General features: G+C 36.6%; 1 protein-coding gene across 2 annotated transcripts in view; it reads left to right on the plus strand.

Annotated features, from left to right (window-relative positions):
* arhgap29a (Rho GTPase activating protein 29a) overlaps positions 1–25098 on the plus strand; it is a 63298-nt gene that overhangs the window by 29326 nt on the left and 8874 nt on the right. The window contains exons 3-17 of one of the 2 annotated variants that reach the window (XM_028434661.1): positions 24–167; positions 6289–6385; positions 7804–7876; positions 9172–9232; positions 10131–10256; positions 11513–11577; positions 11661–11771; positions 11864–11944; positions 14794–14955; positions 16160–16297; positions 16382–16569; positions 19179–19348; positions 20974–21102; positions 23887–23985; positions 24759–24922. In XM_028434661.1, the coding sequence (XP_028290462.1) occupies positions 24–167; positions 6289–6385; positions 7804–7876; positions 9172–9232; positions 10131–10256; positions 11513–11577; positions 11661–11771; positions 11864–11944; positions 14794–14955; positions 16160–16297; positions 16382–16569; positions 19179–19348; positions 20974–21102; positions 23887–23985; positions 24759–24922 (1808 nt within the window). Of the gene's footprint in view, positions 1–23; positions 168–2381; positions 2526–6288; positions 6386–7803; positions 7877–9171; positions 9233–10130; positions 10257–11512; positions 11578–11660; positions 11772–11863; positions 11945–14793; positions 14956–16159; positions 16298–16381; positions 16570–19178; positions 19349–20973; positions 21103–23886; positions 23986–24758; positions 24923–25098 lie in introns of those variants that run through there. The other variant, XM_028434662.1, reaches the window with a different exon arrangement.

Consider the following 25098-nt stretch of genomic DNA (forward strand, 5'->3'; position numbering starts at 1 on the left):
AGTCTTTCTCTGTCATGTTTCAGAGCACCAGGACTGCCTCCATCACGCGGTCCATGAGCGGCTAGGTGAGCTACTGAGAGTCCTGAAGGCCATCGTCAACAAACACCAGAGCCTGAACTCTGTGGACATCCTGGGTACGGCTGGAACCGTCATCACTACTGTTAAAGGTACGACGCCCACGCATAGCTCAGCTTCTACTCCTCCACTCTCTACTTGCTCTGTTTTCTCTCTTTTTTTTAATCTAATCCTCCCTTTTCACTGGACAGTCTTCTCTCCTGGACGTTGGCTTTTTCTCTTTCCGTCTCTTTAGCCAGGGAAGCTTTTCTTTAGCCTTAAATAAAGCTTTTCTGAAGTGCAAAGCGTCTCAGCGTGTTTCAAACCTCATGCTGAGAGGAAGACAAAAATATGATTTAGGAATTACTAGTTTGTGGCTACGATATACTACTATGTGGCCACCAAATACTACTTTGTGACCACCAAATACTACTTTGTACAGCTGGAACCATAGTCGCTACTGTTAAAGGTACAACGCCCACACATACAGTACCTCAGCTTTTACTCCTCTACTCTCTACTTGCTGTGTTTTCTCTTTCTTTTTTATCTAATCCTCCCTTTTCACTGGACAGTCTTCTCTCCTGGACGTTGGCTTTTTCTCTTTCCGTCTCTTTAGCCAGGGAAGCTTTTCTTTAGCCTTAAATAAAGCTTTTCAGAAGTGCAAAGCGTCTCAGCGTGTTTCAAACCTCATGCCGAGAGGAAGACAAAAATATAATTTAAGAATCAGACACTTGATACATCAGGATGCAGGAGGAAAAATGGGGTCTTTGTGCTTTGTGTGCTCGTCTAGAGGGAACTACATGGAGGAATCTCTCATTCTTTGAGATTATGATCAGACAGGAAGGTCGATTCTTAACTTGGCTGCCACCCAGGAACCCCCCCCCCCAACAGTACACCAACCGCGTATCAATTTGCATTGCAAAGAGCTGCATGGAGGGACTGCATACCATTTAAAAGAAAAAAAAAAAAAAGGGAATAGTGCCATGATGGAAGGAGCAAAGCCTGAGAATCCTGTAGGTGATGAATGTGCCCTACCTTCTGTAAAATATATCTGTCTGTGTGCATGTGTTAACCACTATCAAAGCCTTTGATGCTGTAGACATAATCATTCATGCAATTTCGAAACATCCATGGAAAAAAATGAAGATGTGACAGCACAACTTAAGAGTTGATTTTGCAAATTAAGAAGAGCAGAAACCTGCGAGTGGCCATTCAACAACTCTAATGACTGTCATCAATCTATTTTAATTTAAACTAAATTCTAAACTTACCTAGTATTCTGAAGCTGCTGGAGAATCTTCCATCAGATAAAGACATTGTAGATCAATAAATCATAGAACGTTTGCTCAAAAAAAGATGTAAAAGGTTGAAATTGCTGCAGTTGGTTTGATTCCCGTATTGCATTGTGGGATATGGAGTCCCTTAGATGGATGCGTAGATGTTTTTGCGTCATTCTTGCCCCTGAAACTCTTCCAAAGTCCATCCATCCATCCATTTTCATACCCGCTTATTCCCGTTTATCAGGGTCGCAGGGGTCTCTTCCAAAGTGACTTCCCAAAACATAAACATGACAGATGTTTATTTTGAGGTTTATACGGAAATATCAGAATCAAACTATTTTTTCAAGCAAATTATTTTTAATTTATTGATCAATGAGGCCTACACTAGAGTGTCATTATCTGATATAGTATCATATATATGGTATGTATTCAGCAGGTTTTCGGGTGGACTAACACTTTAAAGTTTACATTTTGATACTGTATCCATGAGAGCATAGAGTGTATTTGTTTTATTTTATTGTTACGTATTCCATGAAGTGCAGTTGCACCCCCTGACCACCAGGTGGCCAGAATTGCCCACACCACGACCCCTTGTTACTAATTTTGTTTGTCGTCATCTCTGCAATCCTACCATTCATTTTTCTTTACTCGTTAGTGAGGAACCGTGTCCAGTCCTGGTTTCATGTCACAGCTGCTCTTACTGTGGGAATCCAACCTGATCACCCCACGTTTGACCGTTGGATGCGTTGCACGTCCTGCCTGTTTGGTCCTCGGTTTGAACCCCACAGAGCGGCTCTGGCACTTGTTGCTGATCAGTGTTTCAAGTGTTGTGCCTTTCCATTGGAAACAATGCCATTTTTCCCCGATGATGTAACTTCCACTTTTGGACCTGTTGGTCGGGCCTGAGCGAGCACGGGCATTGTGTTCCACCAAGCCTCAGGATGTCCTGTTTGGGGTGGGGGGGCTGTAGGGCGGGTGGGGGCTGGACAGCAGGGGAGGAGATGTAACACGCTTTGATTGGTGCTGGTTTTAGAAGTTGCTCTGGACTTAGAAAGAGGGTAAAATCAATTTTGGTTCCCTGAACTTTACCGATTCTGCTTTTACGATGACGCAAGATTGATGGATTAGATTGGATTTGGTTTCCCTGGATCAAGACACTTCTCCTTCTTGGAAGGTCGGGTTGGAATGGAGGTAACATGTCGTTTGTTGTTACAATTGGAAAGCTTGTAAAGTTAATTTCTGAAAGCGATTACACCTAAGCTCGTGCTTTATTGGTTATTGGATGGTCCACTAGATCGCAGTGAGACTTATTCGATTCCTAGATCAGGAGTTCTCAACTCTGGGCTCATGAAACACTGGGAGGGGGTCATCAGATGTCTTCAAGAAACAATTTGAGCCCATTTTTGTTTTTTTTACCCTTTTTCTGCAACTACACCAAACTTTCCATATTTGAACCTATTTTCATCACTTTTTCTTGCCATAGTTTTGCTCCTTTTAACACATTTTTGCCACATTACTCCCATTTCTGACATGTCATCAAATTTCAATGTCATTTCTGCTAATTTTTTCCACTTTCAAGACATTTTTGCCAATTGGGGTCACTGTTGCTCAGTGGTAGAGTGGGGGACGTCCATTAACCTGAAGGGTTTGGGGTTCAAATCCTACTATATCCAATTAATAGTTTTTTTGTCCTTGGGCAAGGCACTTTACCCTTGTTGCCTTTCATGAATGAGTATGAATTGTGCATGAATGTTGGTGATGGTCAGAGTAGGTGCAAAATAGCAGCCACGCTTCTGTCAGTATGTGGCTACAATGTAGCTTACCACCTCCGGTATGACTGATTTGAGTGACTGTTGTGAATGAATAATGGTTTCTCTACACGCTTAAGTATCCTCAAAAAAAAGTGCTGTATTAATCCATTCCATTATTATTACTTATAAACCCTTTCCACCACATTTTCCACCTAACGTCACATATTTTGACCCATTATTGTCACTTTTAACCTTTTTTTGCCACATTTCATGATTATTTTTGCCAATTTAACCACATTCATGATTTGTCATGCCCATTATTTGCTAGTTTAAACTAATAGTTCCAATATTGACACTTTGAACCTTTTTTTGGCCACTCTAATGTGCAACTTTTTACCATATCTGTGGTTTTTAAAATCCCAGGATTCTGGCAGCTTTATTTTGGAGGTTGTGGGCTTAAAAGTGCCTTTCTGCTTCTTCTGCACAACAACCTTTTTAGATGACCATAAAACCAGTGAACAAGTGTTGTTCAATCCAGGATGTCTTCTCTAGAGACATTGAACTCGAGCAATCATGCATTGTTCCCAGAGAGAGGAAAGGCCTGCTGGCAATACTGATTTACGTCGTCTCATTCCCAGTTTAGTTTCTCTCTGCCCAGTCAGGACAGGAAGTTTGCTGTGACGTCTGATTACAGTCGTCACTGTGTTTAGACTCACAACAGGAAACTACAAATACAGACACTCACACATTGCTTATCTCCAAACCATTAGACTTCCGCCTTTTTCTTTTTTTCCTTTCTGGAAGAAGTTTTGCTAACACTTTACAACCAGAAAAGCACTCGGAGAGTGCACACCTCCGCCAAGCAGCTCATTTCCACTTATATTGTGATTTCCACCCTGTGTTGTAGTCCTACATTGATTTTATATACACTATTAGATTCATTGATAACGAGTGTTTAATCATCATAATCTGAGAAAAATACACACAAAGTACAGAAAGATATGAAAAAACACAACGACACACTAAAGGACCATTGAAAAGACAAATTCACTCAAAGCACAAGATGACAACATATAAATACACAAAAATGACGGGATCGATAGAAAAATACGCAAAAGAACAACAAAATATACAAAAGCACAACAAAAAAACACTAAAGGACCATTAAAATGACAAATTCATCTGAACAACACACAAGATGACAACATAAAGTAACTCACATCTCTTTTTAAATTGCGCCGCACACAACGGCTAAATCTTTGTCCGTCCACCACAAATTCAGAATATTTCCAACAAAAATTGATATCCTTACGGAAGAAGGGAAAAGATCCAACCTCTGTACTACAATCCACAGCGAAATATTAATACCGTATTTTTCGGACTATAAGGCACACTTAAAATCCTAATACAGTGCGCCTTATAATCAGGTGCGCCTTATGTATGAAATTAACTACTGTGCTTCAACATACTGAACTGAAAAAGTGAGTGTATTGTTCTGTATTTTATGTGTTAAACCTGAACAATGTTGAGAATTATTGTTAATGAATTGAATAAAGTTTGACTTATCTGACTATTTTATTTCGCTTAATGCGTCTTAATAATAATAATAATAATAACAAACCGGTACGCCTTACAGTCCGGTGCGCCTTATGTATGAAAACAGACCCAGTCAGACCCTTTCATTGATAGTGCGCCTTATAATCCGGTGCGCCTTATAGTCCGAAAAATACGGTACATGATCTCGGCGTGTCGCTGTCCGCTATTCAGTGCGGAGACAAACTCCTAATCACGCAGCAAATCTGAATCTGGATTGGCTGGTTACGTCTATCATCTCTGCTATCACGTAGGTATCACATGAACTAGCTTCCCTACCACTACTACATTACCCATAAGCCACCGCGCTTAAAGGAGCAGGCTCAGGCAAAGCTCACATCCACCCATATTGTGATATCCACGAGTGGTTCTTTCTAATTTTTTGTAATCCAGAACATCACCAAAATTTAATCACCTGTTCCATCATCAACATTTCCTGAAAATTTCATCCAAATCCGTTCATAACTTTTCAAATTATTTTGCTAACAGACAAACACAGGGTAAAACATAACCTTCCGCTCTGCGCTTCACGCTTGGCGGAGGTAATAATAATAATAATAATAATAATAATAATAATAATAATAAATAAAAAAAACTCTGCCAAGTACAGCACGTGTACCGGGCGAGACGTACACACGATACACTTCCCTACCACTACTACATTACCCATAAGCCACCGCGTTTAAAGGTGCAGCCTCAGCACAGCTCCTATTTTCCTGTAACTAGCAGCAGAAAATGGCTAAAGTAACGTTACTCACATCTCCTTTGAAGACAACAGCTAAAGCTTCATCCGTCCACCACAAATCCAGAAGAAATAAATAACTCCACCAAGTACAGCACGAGTACTGGGTGAGACAGACATACACACGATGCACTGCCCTATCACTACTACATTACCCATAAGCCACTCAGGTATAGCTCCTATTTTCCTATAGTTTTGGTAATCCACGACGTCATCAAAATGTAATCACTTGTTCCTTGTCCCATGATCAACATTTCCTTAAAATTTAATTCAAATCCGTTCTTAATCTTTCAAGTTATTTTGCTAACAGACAGACGGACGGACGGACAGACGATCAGACACCTTCCTTAATAAACACCATGAGTAAATGATTACTAGACGTTATTGTGTTTTACCAATACATTAATTAACGCCGATAAATTAACCATACATAAGGATAAGTTATTAAATTATGTGACTTTTATTTATGCTTAAAAATGTTTTAATTTATTCTGTGAAGTGGACATTAATTAACTGCTTATTAATGCGTTAACTGATATGTAAATTCATGTTAGGTAACACATTAAAATGATTAATAAACTGTTAATTAACTTTGTGGCCACAAAATGCTTAATAATGCAATAACTAATGTTAATAAGGGACCTTTATTGTAAAGTGTTCCCAAAGTTTTTACAGTTTCGAAATATTGGAATTTTTAAGACGGGATACAAGCAGCTTTTTTTTTCCTTTTCTTTTTGTTGAGTGACTTCCAGAGTTGACATCACACACAGGATGATGAATCACTACGTTTGATTGTTGCTGATTCCTGAGACACAGGAAGCCGTCGCTGCCTCGACTTGACTAAACATCTCTCGTGGATCTTTGACAGGAGTGAACTTTAAGGAGGTGAACGAGGAGAACCGGCAGAAGCTTTTCGGGGAGATCTACGCTGCCATCGACACCTTGGCGTTCACCTTTGGAAATGTGTAAGAAAGTAAAACGTCCTCTTTGAATCCGAGCAGGTTATAGAAGATGAACTGTGAGTTCACGATGGCATGTGTATAATCATTAGAGGATGATGTCATTGCTGATTGATGATGTTCCCATGGTTACTTTCAAGTCATGACCTTTGATGTTACTTTGGTAGTTTATTGTTCAACTGTCATACATTTTTTTAGAGAAAGAACTTTTTTTTTTTTTGCGCATTATTTAAAATCAATATCCATCAATACATTGTAATATTTTTCTATCAATGACCACCTGTTACACATGTTTTTATCAGATAAACTATGGCTGTGTTTGAAAATGTCCCACTAACGTACTATACACTACAAACTCAATGAGTATATATTGTCTACTATATACTATAAGTATGATTAGGATGATGAGCGTTCCCACTGAAGTATACTTTCAAGTAGGGCTGGGCGATATATCGAGATTCAAGATATATTGAGTTTTTTATTTTGCTTCCTTTTGATATAGAAAATACAATATTGCCTATATCGATATATATACATTTTTTTTTTTACAGCTTATGTTGTAAATGTTTTTAACGTACTACTCATGCTAAGTTTGACGTCAAAATAAGTATGTAGTGAGTTCACTATGGAGTACGCGAGAAATACTGGATGTATACTATATGGGGACATTTTAAGTATGCACAGTGGGCAAACTAGTCATACTCAACTGTCCCATGATGCACTGGGAGTGGGATGTAAAATGATCCTGGGACCGGCTTCAAGCTAAAAATCAAACATCCTCTTTTCAAAATAAAAGCATCTCTTCTTGTCTTACATTACAGTAGTTTAACACTTTTGTAAATAAGACTCTTGTTTTGAAGTTAACAGGAAGTTTCATCAGTAGTAAATGGTGATGAATGGTGATCACTTACAGTAACAGAAGTACTGTTATTTGATTGAAAATGTACTCAAGTACAAGGAATTGTAAGTCATACATAAAATACTTAAATACAAGTAAAAAGTATTGTAATTAAATATTGCTCAAAGTAAAAGTTACTAATTACTTTCACTCATCTATTATTGGTAATAAATCTTGGTACGGTTCTCTTGCATACAGTAAACATCTCATGTATAAAGTTTAAAAACAACTCAATTACAGTAATATGAGTATTTGTAATCTGTTACTTTCACCTCTGGTAGACAGTATATACTCATTGGCTTTGTAGTGTATAGTACATTAGTGGAATATTTACAACACAACCTTTGTCTTTATCTGGTAAAAAAAAATTGTCTCCAACAGCTTTAAATGTTTGTTAGCCATTATGAGATAATCAGGGCTAATTTAGACAGGATTTATGAATATTACATTACAGAACTTTTTAGATTTCTAATCAGAGTTTGTTCTTTCCCAAACTGAATAATGGGACGTTTCTTTTCCCGTGTAGAGTGTCTGACTTCCTTATGGGAGATGTAGAGAATGGATCAGTGTTGGGGCTCCCCCTGACTAAACGAACAAGGGTGAGTAAACATTTTCTCTGTCACTATCAGGTCCAACGATTGTTTATTGAAGAATATTCATTGTACAATATTAATGTCACTCCACCCTTTTACGCAGTCGATTTTTATTTAAAATTTTGATATTACACAGGAATAATCTGTTTATGTATGAAGTGGTTCTTTTAGGGTGACCATACGTCCGGTGTTGTATATGTGCATATATGCACATGCGCATTACCGTAAAGTAAATTTTTGCTAAAAAAAGTAATTAATTTTTGTTTATTTTTATTTTCAAAGTGAACGGACACGTGTTTTATTTGTTTATTGGATTGGGTTAGGGTTATAATCTCAGGACAGAGGTAAACTCAGTACGTGACACCGGTTTTACCCAGACATGTCCTCTTTTCATGTGTTATCCAAGGGTATTTTACAAATTAATGAAGTTGTCCAGGTTTCCCAGGGATCTTGAACGCATCTCGGCGAACACGTTACTATAGAAACCGTAACTCTGCTAATATTTGGTCTATCGGAAAATTTCCACCAGTTTCTGAAAGCTAATCACTTGCTCTTTAAAGTCAATATGGTTCATTACAGTAATTTTACTCACACGTGATGGAATCATTAAAGATGCTGCTTTGTTTTGACAAAATCGACACACACGAGGAAAAGAGAAAAATTAGCAAAGTCCAGGAGTGAGAAAGAGAGGGATTAAATTAGACTAATTAACAGTGGATTTAATTGAAAATTTCATTTATTAGTGTATATTAAATAATTTTTTACTGTTCTGTAAGCAATAAGTTTTTTTGTTAGATTTTTTAATTTCTAGAAGGAGATATTCTTGTATTGTTTCAGTGATTGAGAGATTTTAAGAAGGTTTATATAAGAGGTTTCATGGACAGTTTGTTGTAATCATAATACCTTGAGTCACCACTGATTCCAGATGTTTTAGTCTTTGTTATAAAGAGAGAATTTCATTTTTTAAACCTTGTTGACAATAACAACCTTTATTATATATACATGCACACTGAAACATTCATTCATCTTTACTTCTTCTCCCCCATCCATGAAAGGCAGGAAGTGGCCGACTGGCCCTGAACTGTCAAACAAAGTGTAGGAATAATGAGCCGTGCAGGTTCAAATGTGATTGGAGCTTTTACAGGTTGACGCATATTTCTTAAACAGCATCTTTAAAGGTCCAATAGGATTGGTTGTATTGTTTTATAACTGCTCAGCAAAGGAAACGGTGCATGTGATGAGGCTCGTTTTAAAAATGACTAATTTGTCCTTTAGAATTAATATTACGCTTTATTTTTCAGTCTTTTGAGAACCTTTCTGTTGAATCTGGAGGATTGGGTCCTGAGAAAGATGATCCATCAGGTGAGGATGATCTACAGCATCACACCGAGCACAGGGAGACAATCACTCTATAAAACTAGAAGGAAAACTTATTTTGTGCTGCCCTAAAGCAAATGCACAATTTCACTCCAAAAATACTCAAAAGACAATGAAAATCTACTAAATTACTCTAAAAACTAACAAGATGACCAACAAAAATACACAAAATTAGTACAAAAATATACTAAATGGTAAATGGACTTGGTTTATGTTGCGCTTTTATGCCTACACTGAAGTAGTCTTAAAGCGCTTTACAATATCAGCTCATTCACCTATTCACACACTAATGGGACTGAGCTGCCATACAAGGCGCTGGTCAACCACTGGGAACAACTTAGGGTTCAGTGTTTTGCTCAAGGACACTTCGACTCATACACTGGGATCGACCCCCCAACCTCTCGATCAGAAGATGACCCCTCTACCACCATATTCTAAATTGATCTAAAAACAAACAAGATGACTAAAAAAATGCACAAAAATAGAAATTACAATAAATGATGCAAAATAGTAACAAAAATACACAAAATGACAACAGAAATACACAGAATTACAATAAAGTACGCACAATGGCAAAACAAATGACACAAAATGACTCCAAATTTCCTAAAACACACAAACTGACAAAAATTACAATACACAAAACAACAGCAGACAAACACAAAAAGACAATGGAGATGCATAATAAGACGAATAGAAACAAGACGACTACGTTAAGGCCCAAAAATGCACAAAATGACAAAAACAATGTGCAAAAATACAACAAAATTACTGCAAAAACACAAAAAAATCACTCCAAGTGTTTAAACTGACACAAAAACACTCAAACCCTTTGTTGTTTCCTGTATTCTAAATGCTGACATATTGATCATGTGACCCTCAGGGTTGTCGGTGGATCGGGCGCTGCAGCGGCTGGACGGCGGCGTGGAGTCGGCGCTGCTTTACGCCAAAGCCTGGTCCAAATACACCAAAGAGCTGCTCACATGGGTGGAGAAGAGGCTCAATGTGGGTGAGGATTGACTTTTAATCAGAGTGCACGCAGCGTGGAATTCAATTGAGCTATCGCGTTACTGTTGGCGTTCCTACAGTGTTGGAGCAGCTCTGAGGACAAACGTGGGTGTTAAATCTGATCAGATCAGATGAGCTGCAGCGGCAACAATAAAGTCTTATTCAGGTTCAAGGTGTGGGAGCTGAGAGGCCTTTTGTTCTGAGCTGTAGTTAATGAATGGTTGCAGTCAAACACTCAGGTCTCATGGAACACCCAGTACAGTCATTGTTTATGAAGCTCTATTCACCAAATGAATCTGCACTTGTTTCACTACATGTGAGAAAATGTAGGGGAACAAAACATTGTTTTATCTCACCGATAAATGAAAAGATTCCTCTTTATTGCTCTTAAAAAGATCCTCCACAGTTTTTACAAATGTGGCCTAAACTTATTGAAATGTACTTATTATTAGATCTATGACTAACAAAACGTGTTAGTTAATAAAACAAATGTGGTGCAAAATGTTAAAAATAGGACTACTTTACCTGTGTTCCTCCATCTTGAAATCATATGATTGATGATGTCACACGGCCTGTAAACATCCCATTGTTTTGTATTGGAGTGAAGCATTCAGCCTGATTCTTAGATCATTTAGCAGCTTTTTCAGTCAAAATGGCTACTTGTGTTGCTTTTGGTTGCTCTAAAAAAACCAGGATATTGATGATTAGATATTTGTTTTTAGTGTATTTATGCTTTCTGAGGATAAAAAAAAAAACAATTGTAATTGTATTGTAATTGGAAGAAATGCTAGTCACTGTAATCGTAATTGAAGTGTAATTGAATATAGGTAATTGAAAGCATAATTGTAACTGAAAAATGTAATTCACCCTATCCCTGTAAAATGTTAGTATTTTGATCAAAAAAGCTACTAAATGATCTAAAACTCAGGCTGAATGTTTCACTCCAATAGAAAACAATGGGATGTTTACAGGCAGTGTGACATCATCAATCACGTGATTTCATGATGGAGGAACACAGGCTCTAAAACTGTAAAGTAGTCCCATTTTTTAAAAAGTTAATAAGACAAATATGGTGCAAAATAACACATTTTGTTAGTCATAGATCTACTAATAAGGACATTCCAAAGGTTTTTAGGCCACATTTGCAAAACAGTGGAGGATCTCTTTAACTTAGTTTACAGACTATGTTGATACAGTATCCATACACACTGCATGTTTTATGAGGAAACAAAGTGACTGTTTTGTATCTGATTGCAGATATAGAATGTGCAAAGAGTTACGCCAAGATGGCTGAAACTGCCAAAACACTCGCGAGTCAACAGGTGAGCAAACGGAGCCACTCTGATAAACTTCTGCTCATTCTTTGCTAGATGTTTCTCTAAAACCATCTCGTCGTTTCTTGAAGGAATTCATGCCTTTCCGTGACATTTACACGACGGCTTTTAAAAACGACGTTGAATACAGTCAGCTGGTCCTTCAAACCACTGCAGTCCTTCAGAGCAACAAATTCATGCAGGTGACTTGATCTAAACTCTGTTTCTATGACGGGGGGGGGGGATTGTAATGGAAAGAAAGATGAGGTTAGTGACCCTCTCTGTGTGTCTTCAGCCTCTTCTGACCAGAAAAAGTGAGTTGGATAAACTACGGAAAGAAGTGAAGGAGCAATGGCAGAGGGAGCAGAAGAAAATGGTGAGTCATGATTCTGACACAGGAGCCCAGCTGTAGCTACAGATGCAGCTTACCTCCCTCTATACCAGGATGAATGTGATGCTTTCTGACTTATAAAAAAACACACCATATAAATCCAGATTATTATGGAAGTCAACTAGGTGTTAGGAGTTATTGAATTTTGCTTTAAGAAAAAGAAAAAAAGTGAATAAATGTATTTACTTATTCAAAATAAGTTTTTTATCACTGTTTTCAAGCAATTCATTTATTTTTATTTATTTACTTATTACAATGTTAACATTGCATTGTTACAATTCATTTTATATCTATCATTTTTTTCCCACTTTTTAAGCAATCCATTTTTTATCTACCTATTGTTCTACATGTTTTGTTTTTTTCCCACTTATTTATTTACTTATTATTTAAATGTATATATTAGTGTTAATATTGCAAAATGACCATGTATTGCAATGCATTTCTTAATTCACTATTTTCAAGCAATCCATGTATTTATTTATTTATTTACTTATTAAAATGGATATATTAGTGTTGATTAATAATGCAATAATATGATGTATTGCAATGCATTTTTATTTACTTTTTTAATTAAAGTTTTCAGAAAATATGTTGTTAATTTATTTATTGATTAAAAAAAATTGTAAGTTGCTGTCTTTTTTTTTTTTTAGGTCTTTTTTAACTTGTTTATTTACTTATTAAAATTGTAATATTAGTGTTAACATAGCAATGTTACAATGCATTTCCTAATTCACTTTTTTATAACTTTTTTCAACTATTGATTTATTTATTTACTTATTGTTTTCCATATTTAGTTCTGTTTTTCATTTATTTACTTATTAAAATGGAAATATTAGTGATAATGCATTGAAACTCTGTATTGCAAGGAATTTCTTAAATGTACTTTTTAATGTTTTCAGGAAATACAGTATGTTAATTTATTTATTTAATTATTGTTTTACGTATTCATGCTTTTTCAACTCATTTATTTACTTATTATTTAAATGGGTATATTTGTATTAATATTGCAAAGTGACTATGTATTGCAATGCATTTCTTAATTCACTTATTTATAACTTTTTTTAAGCAATCTATTTATTTATTTACTTTTTGTTTTCTATATTTAGTTCTGTTTTTCATTTATTTACCTATTAAAATGGAAATATTAGTGATAATAATGCATTGATACTATGTATTGCAATAAAAAAAATTTAAATATACTTTTTAATGTTTTCAGGAAATTTAAATGGTTATATTATTAGTAGTAATATTGCAAAGTTACTGTGTACTGCAATGCATTTTTTTATTCACTTTTTTATTATAAGCAATTTTGTTTATTTTCTACTTATTTATTTACTCATTAAAATGAAAATATTAGTGATAACGTTGCAATGTCACAATGTGTTTCCTATAATGCTCTATATGTCTATGCAGACTGTCCATTCAGATTAAAGGACAATTCCTACATTTTGTCATTTGTCATATCAATAAGATGACAGGCTTTTCATTTTGGAGTTGTTGTTCTTTGGTGGTTGATTGCGTCTCTTTATCTGATTATTTCTCTGGATATTCTCCAGCTGGGTGGTTCCTTCTGCCACCACTGATCTCCTTTTAGTTCTTTTCTCTGCCATTTCTTCCCAACTTGTAATGTCTGCGTTGCATTTTGTCAAGTTGGTCTTGCAGGTGTCCTTGTATCTCAGTTTTGGTCTTCCTCTGTGTCTCTTGCCTGTGGCCAGTTCCCTGTAAAGCAGTTGTTTTGGGATGCGTTCATCTTTCATTCTCTTGACATGTCCCAGCCATCTTTGTCTTGGTCTGCACAGGATTAATGTCAAGCTTTGAATACCTGCTTTCTCCAGTACATCAACATTGGTGACTTTGTCTCTCCATGTTATACCAAGAATCTTGCGTATACGTCTTAGATGGAACACGTCAAGTCTCTTTTCTATTCTGGTGTCCATGTTTCAGATCCATACAAGAGGGTGCTGAGAAATCATGCTTCATAAATCTTGATCTTTGTCTTCATGGTTAGTCTCTTGTTTTCCCATGCTCTTTTTGTCAATTTTCCGATAGTTGTTGCAGTCTTTCCTATTCTTCTTACGTTGATTTCATCATCCAATGATGTGGTGGAGGTGATAGTAGATCTTAAGTAGCAGAACTTGTTCACAGTCTCAAGTTCTTTTCCATCCAGCATTATGTGACCTTGCTCTATGCCTTATTGAGGTAGAATGACTGTTTTCTAGATGTTGATGATGAGTTTGAAGGCTTTGCATGCTTTAGATAGCTGGTCCATCATAGTTTGTAGAGTTGATTCACTGTAGGCTACGAATGCTGCATCATCCGCAAAAATAAGGTCCCTCAATATGCTTGTTTGGGTTTTGGTCTTGGCTCTGAGTCGTGAAATATTGAATATTGAATATTCCTAATTCACCTTTTTATGACTTTTTTTTTGAGCAATTCATTTATTTATTCACGTATTCCATTTATTCCCATTTATTTACTTTTTGAAATGGAAATATTAGTGTTAATATTGCATTGCATTTACTTTTTTCATGAATGTTTTTAGGAAATATGTTTTATTTATTTATTTATTTATTTAATAGATTAAAAAAAATGCAATCCAACAGCTGCCTTTTTAGGTGAAGAACTTGTTCCACTTCTGACTTGCACATACGTCATTGATAGAGAGAGATTATTTAGTGGGAGTTTAGTGTTTGATAGATGATGTTGTGTCACGGTTGAAGCTCCTGGAGCTGCTGTGAGATAATAAAGATAAATCTCCACCGTAAATCATGTAAACATGTGTGTTTCAAATGATTTGTGTTCACATGCACTGACGTTCCCACACATTCCTGCAGCACGAGGCAGAGAACGCGCTGAAGAAGGCTCGGCTGCTGCAGGCTCAGCGGCAGGAGGAGTACGAACGGGCCAAGGTGTCCACCAGCCGTCTGGAGGAGGAGCAGACAGGAGTGAAACAGCTGGAGAAGAGACGCAGGCTGGAGGAGGAGGCGCTGCAGAAGGTACAACCCATGCTCCATTGTTCTATGAATCCGTGATAAACACATTCATTTGTTTATCTGAATAATATCCACTGTTATCAAGGGAAGTTTAGAATTATTTTGTCCATAGTATATAATCATCTTAAAGATGGAAATCCTTGTTTTAATCGGAAAAAAATAAATAAAAACAATGTGTTAAAAGTGGTCAAAAATAGACAGAAGAAGTGGTAAAAAAGTGTTGACAGTTTAAACTAATTGTTCCAATATTGAAACTTTAAAGTAATAGGCATGACAAAAATAATAATATGGCCAAAAACAGACAGAAAAAAGTGGTAAAAAGGGTTCAGAGTGTCATTATTGGATTAAAAGTAGGAACAATTAGTTTAAACTGGCAAATATTTGGCATGACAAATTGCTAATGTGGTTAAATTGGCAAAAAGAAGCATGAAATATGGTGAAAAGAGGTTAAAAATGACAATAATGGGTCAACAGGTGTAAAAGTGGTAGAAAGGGTTTATAAGTGCCGTAAATGTCTTAAAAATGGAAAAAATGTGCAGAAAAGGCATTGAAATGTGATGGAGAAGTGGCACAAATGGGAGTAATGTAGCAAAAATGCATAGAAGGAGCAAAAATATGGCAAGAAAAGAGATGAAAATAGGTTAAAATATGGAAAGTTTGGTGTAGTTGCAGAAAAAGTAGGAAAAAGGGTTCAAAGTGTCAATATTGGAACAGTTAGCGGGAATAAAGTATTCTATGACCAAAAATGGTGGAAAATGTATGCCATTATTAGAATAATTAGTAGGAAAAATTAGTTTAAAGTGGCATATAATAGGCATGACAAATCATGAATGTGGTAAATATGGCTAAATTAAGCATGAATTATGGTGAAAAGTGACAATAATGGGTCAACATATGTGACATTAGGTGGAAAAGTGGTGGAAAGGGTTTATAAGTGCTGAAAATGTCTTGAAAGTGGACAAAGATTTGCAGAAAAGGTGTTGAAACTTGTTGTAGAAGTGTCAGAAATGGGAGTAATGTAACAGAAATGCATTAAAAGGAGCAAAAATATGGCAAGAAAAAGTGATGAAAATTGTTGCAAAAATATTTGATCCATACATTTGATGTGAGGATGTATTTATGGACCATAAATGTGATATAATGATGTATTTATGAACTATAAATGTGATATATGTATGTATTTATGTGTACTATGTGTGTGTACCAGGTGGAGGAGGCCAGGGAACACTGCGGAGCCTGTCAGTTGGATGTCGGGGTGAAAAGAGTCGACCTGGTGAACACAAAGAGTGAGATAATCACTCAGATTAGAGAGATGGTCTCCCAGTGTGACCTCACCCTCAAAGCAGTGAGTTCTGTTGGTTGTGCTCGCACGCACACACCCAGCAGAGTGGAATCCTCAGTGTAAGGTGTGATTTCTCTCTATGTCCAGGTGACGGTGAACTGGTTCCAGCTGCAGCAGGCCCAGGTGGTGTCTCTACCAGTAAACCATCAGACTCTGTGTGAGAACGCTAAGCTGTACGAGCCAGGCCAGCGCTACATAGACTTTGTCAGGAGTTTACCCTCCGATGTTCCCCGTTTAGAGTCACACTCACTGGACTCAGCCCCAAACAACACAGGGTGAGTGTTAAAGACCACCACCATATTCTACTAAAAACATACATTAAAAATATATATATTTAAGAAATCTATGAAAATATACAAAATCTATATACTGTATCAAAAATCAAAAATTATATATATAAAATCTATAAAAACTATACATAGAAAACACATATTTAAAAATCTATAAAATATGTAATTTAAAAAAAAAAATCTATTAAAATGTACATAAATATATATTTAAGAATATATATGAAAATGTTTTAAGAAAATCAATAAAATACATACAAATAATATTAATACATATTTTAAAATCTGTTTAAAAAATCCCAAAAAAAAAAAATATATATATATATAAAATCTATAAAAAAAATAAACATATATATATAAAAACGTACAAAAATATGGATGAAAAGTCTATATAAAAATACATAATTTTTTTAGAACAATACATATATATATAAGATATTTGTGAAAGATATATATTCTATCAAATCTGTTAAAAACTATACACATTTATATTTACAAAAAAATATATAAAAATTATTAAAACAAATCTCTTTAAATATCTATTTAGGTAAACATAAAAACATGTATACCATTCCCTCAATTATATCCATCTGGTGCAAAACAAAATGTTCATGATTAAAGAGTTTTGCAATGAAATTAATGAAGTAAATAAAATGAATAATGGCTATACACTTTGTTTAGACTTAAATTAATTTTAAGTATATTAATTAATTTGTCTCAAACTTAACAAGTTTATGAGGTTGTTGCAGAAATGGTGCAAAGATGCATTTTTCTGTTTTGCTTTACGTTCATGACTAAATAGTTATTTTCTATGTTATACTGTGGTATTGTAGTTATTCTAAGTGGAACAGTGAACCTTAGATAAGAACTGTAATATTCTGTGGTATGTCGTACGTCAAAGGGTGGAGGGAACAAATGGGTTGGTCGAGACTTCCTGCGGAAAACAGTGGTCATGGGAGAAAGAAACCCCCCCCCCCCCCAAAAATCCTCTTTAAACTCTCTCAGTGGGTTTTTAATAAGAACACCTACTGTCTATGGGGGGGGGGGGTGAATGTGGGCTTACAAGGTAAAAATAGTGAGTTTCTTTTTTCAGAGTTGTGTTGAAACAGGGTTTTTGGTCCCACACGTAAACGGACAAATGGAAAATAGGAGTGCGCCCCCCCCCCCCCCCTTCTGATCCACAGCATCAAAGGAGCTCAGAGCTCAGGATAGAGGAAATGAAGCTCAGCGTCAGACACACACACCCAGGCTCACGTGCACACACAGCTTTGGCCCCAACATAAGGTTAAATATAGACCTCTGACCCACTTATTGTGTGATGTGGGAATGTATAGGATACCTGAGAGAACAATGAACGTTAACGTCTGCTGACAGCACCCAGAGCACAAAACCGAAGAGTCCAATCAAAGCATGTAGTCCACATGTGTCAAACTCGAGGCTCGGGGGCCAAATCCGGCCCTTTAGACCATCAAATTCAACCCACAGGAGAAATTTAAAGACAGAAAAGCATAAATTATTGTCCAAATTACCAAATAATTCTGTTATCGATAAATGAGCTCAGATATCTCAGCCCTTCTAAATACACAAACTTAATGGAACTCAACAATATTTGGAGGATTTTTCCATGCTTTTTACACATGGCTGCAGTCATTTTAAATTACAGATTGTTCAAAGAACTTTTCTGAAATTATTTTACATAATTTCTATAAATTAATTAAAAATTGGTCAAAAAATCATTGAAATTTAAAAGAGAAAATCCTGCAGAGACTGATATCTGTCAATTGCTTGAATATTGTCGGCGCCTTACGTACTTTATTTATGATTTATACATAGTGTAAAATACAAACTTGGGGACATTAATGTTGAAATTGTTTTTTTTCCCACTTAATATCAAACTACTGTCCTACACAAACTGTCCACACACATTTATGATTTATCAAAAGTTTTGCCTACAGTGATTAAAATGTTTGACTGTAAATGGTGAGGTAAACATATACTTCTTTACTGTGTTGTTGTTTTTTATTATTATTAAAAAGAAAATATTTTATAGTCATTGTAGATGACATTTTGGAAAAAAAATCTGAATTTTATCTCAAAAAGTAGATTTCTTCAACATTAAATAGAATATTTGCATTTCTTGAAGAAAATACAAGTGAGGATGCAGGTGCTGCCCTGCATCGCACTGTATTAGCACAGCATTAGCCTAGTGTTAGCATTAGCCTAGCGGTGGCTTAATGTTAGCTTAACCTAGCATTTGCATTACCCTAGCAATTATCTAGCATTATCATTAGCCTAGTGTTAGCATTAGCCTAGCGTTAACATTAGCCTAGTATCACCCTTGGCATTAACCTAGCATTAGAATTAGCATTCGCCTAGCATTAGCATTCATCTAACATTAGCTCTAACCGAGCATTAACATTCATCCAGCTTCTAGCATAAGCACTAACCTAGCATTAGCATTAGCCTAGCAATTGTATCATAGCAATAGCTGAATGTTACTAATAAGGTTGAAATGGGTTGAAAAAAGTTGAAATTGTGTATTTGTGGTTGCTAATTTTTAAACTCTAACTCTCACCTCTTGTCCCGTTCTATTGTAGGACGTCTTTTACCAAACGCTTGCTCAGCGCCACCAACTCAACCCACAGTAACGTGTCCCAGGCTTCCGTCATCTCCGATGTTCTAGGAGGAGATGAAGTAGACGCTCCTGGTGGCCTCCATCACCCAAAGATCGCAGAACGACGCTCGAATGGCAGCGCAGACATCCAAGGTACGCTAGGCTAGTGTTTCTCAAACTGCTTTAGCTCAAGTTCCTCCACAGAAAACAACTAAAACATAATAAAGGAATGAATGAGTGGTAACACATTTTAAAAAATCTTATTGTGTAAATAAGTGAATGAAACGGTGTTTAGTGGTTTTTGAATAGATTTATTTCTAGTTTTTATCATTTCCTGTCATCTCCCTCCTGATGTGGGACCAAGACTGACTTTTGTATATTCAGTTCATGTTCTAATCAAGATCATTTCTATCATCATTTTGTGTTTTTTGTGCCATTTTGTTTATTTTGTTGTTGTTTGTCTGTTCTTTTTATTATTCAGTATGTTTTTTTATGTTGTGTGTTTTTGTTGTCGTTTTTGTGAGTTGTTGGTATTATTTAAGCATTCTATCTCAGTGAGTCTGTTATTTTTGTATATTTTGTAGTTATATTGTGTATTACCTTAAAGTTCAGATGTTTATTTGAATCTCCTTTTAATGATAATGATAAACTTTAGGATAATAGGAGGGTTAAAAAAAACCAAGCACTGCAAATATTAAGTTATCTGGCTGATCTCCTTTCAAAATAAAAGCACACTTTTGCCGTAATTCAGGGTTTTTGCCAGCACTGTTGAGCGTAGGGGCCCCCGACGTTGTAATTTTGCTCCCCTACGGAGCGATGGTGCCCCCTACGTTCATTTTTCAACAACGTTGTTGTTTTTTCCTTTTTTAATCGGTACCGTCATAATAATTGTTGCACACTCGGACACAAAAGGGACTTCCAGGTGTACACGGGTTGTTTTAACTCTCTTTTTAATCTGAATAACCGAGAAACACATTCATCAGCCACACCATCAATTTAATACAGGCGATCTGCTCAGATGCCCCAGTCTTTACCTGAGGACCCCGAAGACCCCTGCAGCCACTTAGCTGCCCTAATGCTGCCTGTGTACACCATCCAATATAAACAGTGCTTCAACCAGACGTAGCGTGTAGCGACACATGAAGCTGCTCGTCATGTTTAAAACTCAGATCATTCTACATGTGCGTGCACGGATGTGAATACCGTGGAGTTGAAACGTGTTCAGGTTTAAAGAGACATCGGATTAATTTGCGTCGGACAGGTTCAAGCCGTGTTTTCTTGGACTGGGTCTTCTTTTTTCGGCCCGATTAAAGCTCTAATGTGTGCGTCCTCATCCGTGTGTGTGTGTGTTCCAATATTACTGCAGGTCCCACATAAAACCACATTTAAATTTGAAAAGCTAGTCTTTTGAATAAAATGTAATTTCTTGTCTCTACAGTGTGTGTGTGTGTGTGTGAGTATTTATTAGTGGAGGACCTATATGTATATATACTGTATATAAACACCAAGCATGAGTAACTCTCTAACTACATTCATCATCACGTTCACCTACTCAACAAATAACATTTAGATTTAAAGTCAGGATAGAACAAAGATAAAAACTAACTTTAGCTTTCCTTCACTAAATTTGGCTCTCAGAGAGTTTTATATTTCGACGTTTTCTGAGCTGCGATCCCCCAATGTAGTGAAAGATTCCTGGTGTGAACCCTGGTGATTAATAACATTTATCAATTGAAAACTGCTCGTTTTGCAACATCTTGTTGTTGTGATTATTCCAGCTCTTCGGATTCAGCCCCCGTTTCGTACCTGGGCCTCGGCCAATCAGGGCGGAGGCATGTGCAGCGACTCTGAAAGCGCCGGAGGGAGCAGCGAGTCCCGCTCCATGGACTCACCCACAGCCAGCCCAGGTGAGGAGGTTCTTCATCTTCTTCTCTGCTTTCAGACACATGTTTGACAGTTGGAAGGAAACACACTTTGAGAACAAACCTGCTTTCTTTCACCTCCCAAACATGTCAACACGCTGTGAACGAAACACATTCCTCTGCAGTGACTGGCTGAGACGTGCCCTCGGGGGTGCACACATTTTTTTCTAATGAAGTGGATGTTCCCCCAACGATTGTTGGCATGTTCTCTGTGAATCCAGAGGCTTAGCAACTGCTGACACTGGTTCCTCTTTGTCCACAAATCATCCAAACACATGAGCTTCTTTTTCCTTCAATCACAGTCTGTCAGTGACTTACCTTCACGTTCAGAATCATATTTAATACATAAACACAACAGCTTATTTATTACTGGTTTGATTTTTCTTAGATTAAAGGAACATGTTTTTATGCACTAAAAACCATGTGTTGATCCTGCTGGACAAAAATTATGACGATAAATAACATTCAGACAAAACTTGTTTTCAGATCTCTCATTAGGGCAACATTTTTGATAAAAACAGGTATAAACAAAGTGAATGAAAGCACACACCCAAGGGAAAATGTAATCCTTGTACAATTAAAGCAAAACTAATACGAATACCATTTAAATTATAATTAGCAGAGAACCACAGAAAAGTTCAAAAAATGACACGAAACATGATAAATGACAACTTTAATACACCCAACACGACCACAAAAACAATGAAATGACTCCAAAAATAAACAATAAAATGAAAAACTACAAAAAAGTGTAGAACCATTAAAAAAAATCACAAAATGTTGAAAAAAAAAACCAAAATACACAAAAGATTCCATAAATACAAAAAATAACTCCAGAAATAAACAATAAAATGACAAAACTACAAAAAGATATTTATAAATAACACAAAACCACAAAAAAAATCTACCAAAATGTACCAAACACGACCACAAAAATACAAAATGACTCAAAGGAATACAAAATATGCAAAGGAATCCAAAAGACACTAGTACCCTAGTATGCTTAAATCAAAATACAAATATCATTTAAAACCATCTTTCTTTACAGAAATGCTACACGAGCAGAGAACCACAGAAAAATTCACAAAATGAAACACACAAAACGGCAGTTTTAAGACGCCCAACACGACCACAAAAATATGAAATGACTCCAAAAATAAACAATAGAATGACAAAACCACAAACGGGTGTTTAAAAATGACACAGAACCATAAGAAAAATCACATAATGACATGAAACATGCAAAACAACAATTTTTGGTACATTTTGGAGTCATGTTGTGTATTAAACACAACCACAAAAATGCAATAAGACTCCAAAAATACCATAATGAAAAGAAATACAAAATGTCATACAGAAGGGAAAATGTAATCCTTGTATGATTAAAGAAAAGCTAATTTGAACAACATCTAAAACCATTTACAGTGCATTCTTTTTCAAATATATTTGATTTTCTGATGAGAAATACTTTTAAAAAAGATTTCGATTTTACAACATGGAATGTGATGTCATGACTGTGTTTATTACATTTGTAGCAGCTTGCACTTACTTCCACAGTATTGTAGAAGTATCTTTTTAATATTCAGCCAGAATGAACTCAATACTCACATTTCTTATATACGTCAGCAACATGTGGCCTTCTGTCTAGTTTTCTGTGGCCTATAAAACAAATCCCTAAATATTATAATTTTAGAGTTTGGAAGGAATATCAAACACAACATAATACGCAATGAAACTCAAAAACAACAGAAAACTGCTCAAAGTGGCAACAAGAATACACAAAACTTTCAAAAATACAAAAAATGACAAACAAAACACACAATGGATTCCAAAAGAGACACAAAATGTCAAGAAACAATAACAAAAATACACAAAAAGATTCCAAAAACACACAAAAACTTTTGAGAAAATATTCAGAACCACAGAAAAATTCACCAAATTACACATGAAACAGTCAAAACGACAACATTAATACCCAAAATGATCCAACACGACCATAAAAACACAAACTGACTCCAAAAATACCTTTGCTGTTACTTGTGTTAATGCTCGGATTGTTCATTATTCTAATGCTAACATTGATGTTGATCATGTGACCCTCCCATCAGCTACAATCACATTTTTGTGGCCTTTGCTGTAATTAGAAGTTACCATCCCTGTTATACATGTTTTAAATGTGACTACTATATTTTAATTGGTTTAAGAAAGGAAAATAATGTGTAATCTGAATTTTTTTTAGGTAGCTTCTTTTTTTTCTACTCAAATCTTTTTTTCGTTGACTAAATTTGTCAAGAAATTTTTCTGACCAAAACAACTTTTATTTATCATTTGTTAAACTTAATGTCTATCCTTCTACTATCTTAAAAATAAGTCTAGACATTTATTTGAATCTTCTTTTGATTTAAATGATGAAAATATCTTGTATTAGTCACAGTTTTAATCAATCATGCAGTTTTTCAGCTGATAAAATGTAATTTCCAAAAACTGAGAGTTTCAGTTAGTGATGTATTTACAGTGTAAATGATCCCATTAATCCATGATTAACCCTCTCTGTTAACGTGAGAGGATAACTCCAGCTGTTGATGCTTGATCATTGAACGTGTGAATGGCATCAATTGTCGGCTGTAGAAATGTAATCACACACTTCCTCCTCGGCGTTTAAAAAGCGTCTGGTGGCCCCGCGTCACCTCAGTCTCATTAGACCCTCAGTAGAGGATTAGAGTAGAGAGGAAATGTGGATTTACAGACGTGTGCTGCCTATATGTGCAGGAGACTTCAAGAGGAGACTTCCCAGGACCCCCTCCACGGGCACCATGTCATCGGCCGACGACTTAGACGAGAGGGAACCTCCTTCTCCGTCTGATAACGGTGAGAGCGTGCATTGTGCTACACATCACACGTGAGCTTTGCTTGAGTATGAGCTATGGTTGTACGTGAGCTTTGGCTGAGCGTGAGCTTTGGTTCAGCTTGAGCTTAGGTTGAGAGTGAGCTTTGCTTGATGAGCTGAACTTTGGGTTGAGCGTGAGCTTTGCTTGAGCAGGAGCTTTGGTTGATGAGCTGAGCTTTAGGTTCAGCGTGAGCTTTACTTAAGCTTTGCTTGAGCAGGAGCTTTGCTTTAACGGGAGCTTTGGTTGAGCGGGAGTTGTGCTTGAGCTTGAGCTTTGGTTGAGCTTGAGCTTTGGTTGAGCTTGAGCTTTGGTTGAGCATGAGTTTTGGTTGAGCGTGAGCTCTGGTTTAGCGTGGGCTTTGGTTGATGATCATGAGCTCTGGTTGAGCATGAGCTCTGTTTGAGCTTAAGCTTTGGTTGAGCGTGAGCTCTGGTTGAGCTTGAGCTTTGGTTGAGCATGAGCTCTGGTTGAGCTTGAGCTTTGGTTGAGCGTGAACTGTGCTTGAGCTTAAGCTTTGGTAGAGCTTTGCTTGAGCTCTGGTTGAGCTTGAGCTCTGGTTGAGCTTGAGCTTTGGTTGAGCGTGAACTGTGCTTGAGCATGAGCTCTGGTTGAGCGTGGGCTTTGGTTGAGTGTGGGCTCTGGTTGAGCTTGAGCTCTGGTTGAGTGTGGGCTTTGGTTGATGAGCTGAGCTTTGGTTGAGCTTTACTTGACATGAGAGCTTAGCTTGAGTGTTTGCTTCTCTTCTCTCTGCAGGTGTGAGTGAGATGATTGCAGAGACGGCCAGCTCTCCTGGCCCTTTCAGAAACGCCAACATGTCCAAGGCGGCTCTCACACACAAACTGAGGAAGCTGCGAGCGCCGTCCAAGTGCCGAGAATGCGACAGCCTGGTGGTGTTCCACGGAGCCGAGTGTGAGGAGGTAACCCCCTCTGAAACCCTTTCCTTTCATTTCCCAGATAGTCCCAAAACCAAGCCGTGACGACCCCGATTGGACTTTTAATAATGGAACTAAAAGATTCATATAAAGATTGCCAAAACCTCACAAAAGCAGAAGTGCCACCTCTGCCCTCATTAGAATGTTTGAATGCAGGGAAA

This window comes from Gouania willdenowi, chromosome 20 (assembly GCF_900634775.1).
Source record: "Gouania willdenowi chromosome 20, fGouWil2.1, whole genome shotgun sequence".
Lineage (NCBI taxonomy): Eukaryota > Metazoa > Chordata > Actinopteri > Blenniiformes > Gobiesocidae > Gouania > Gouania willdenowi.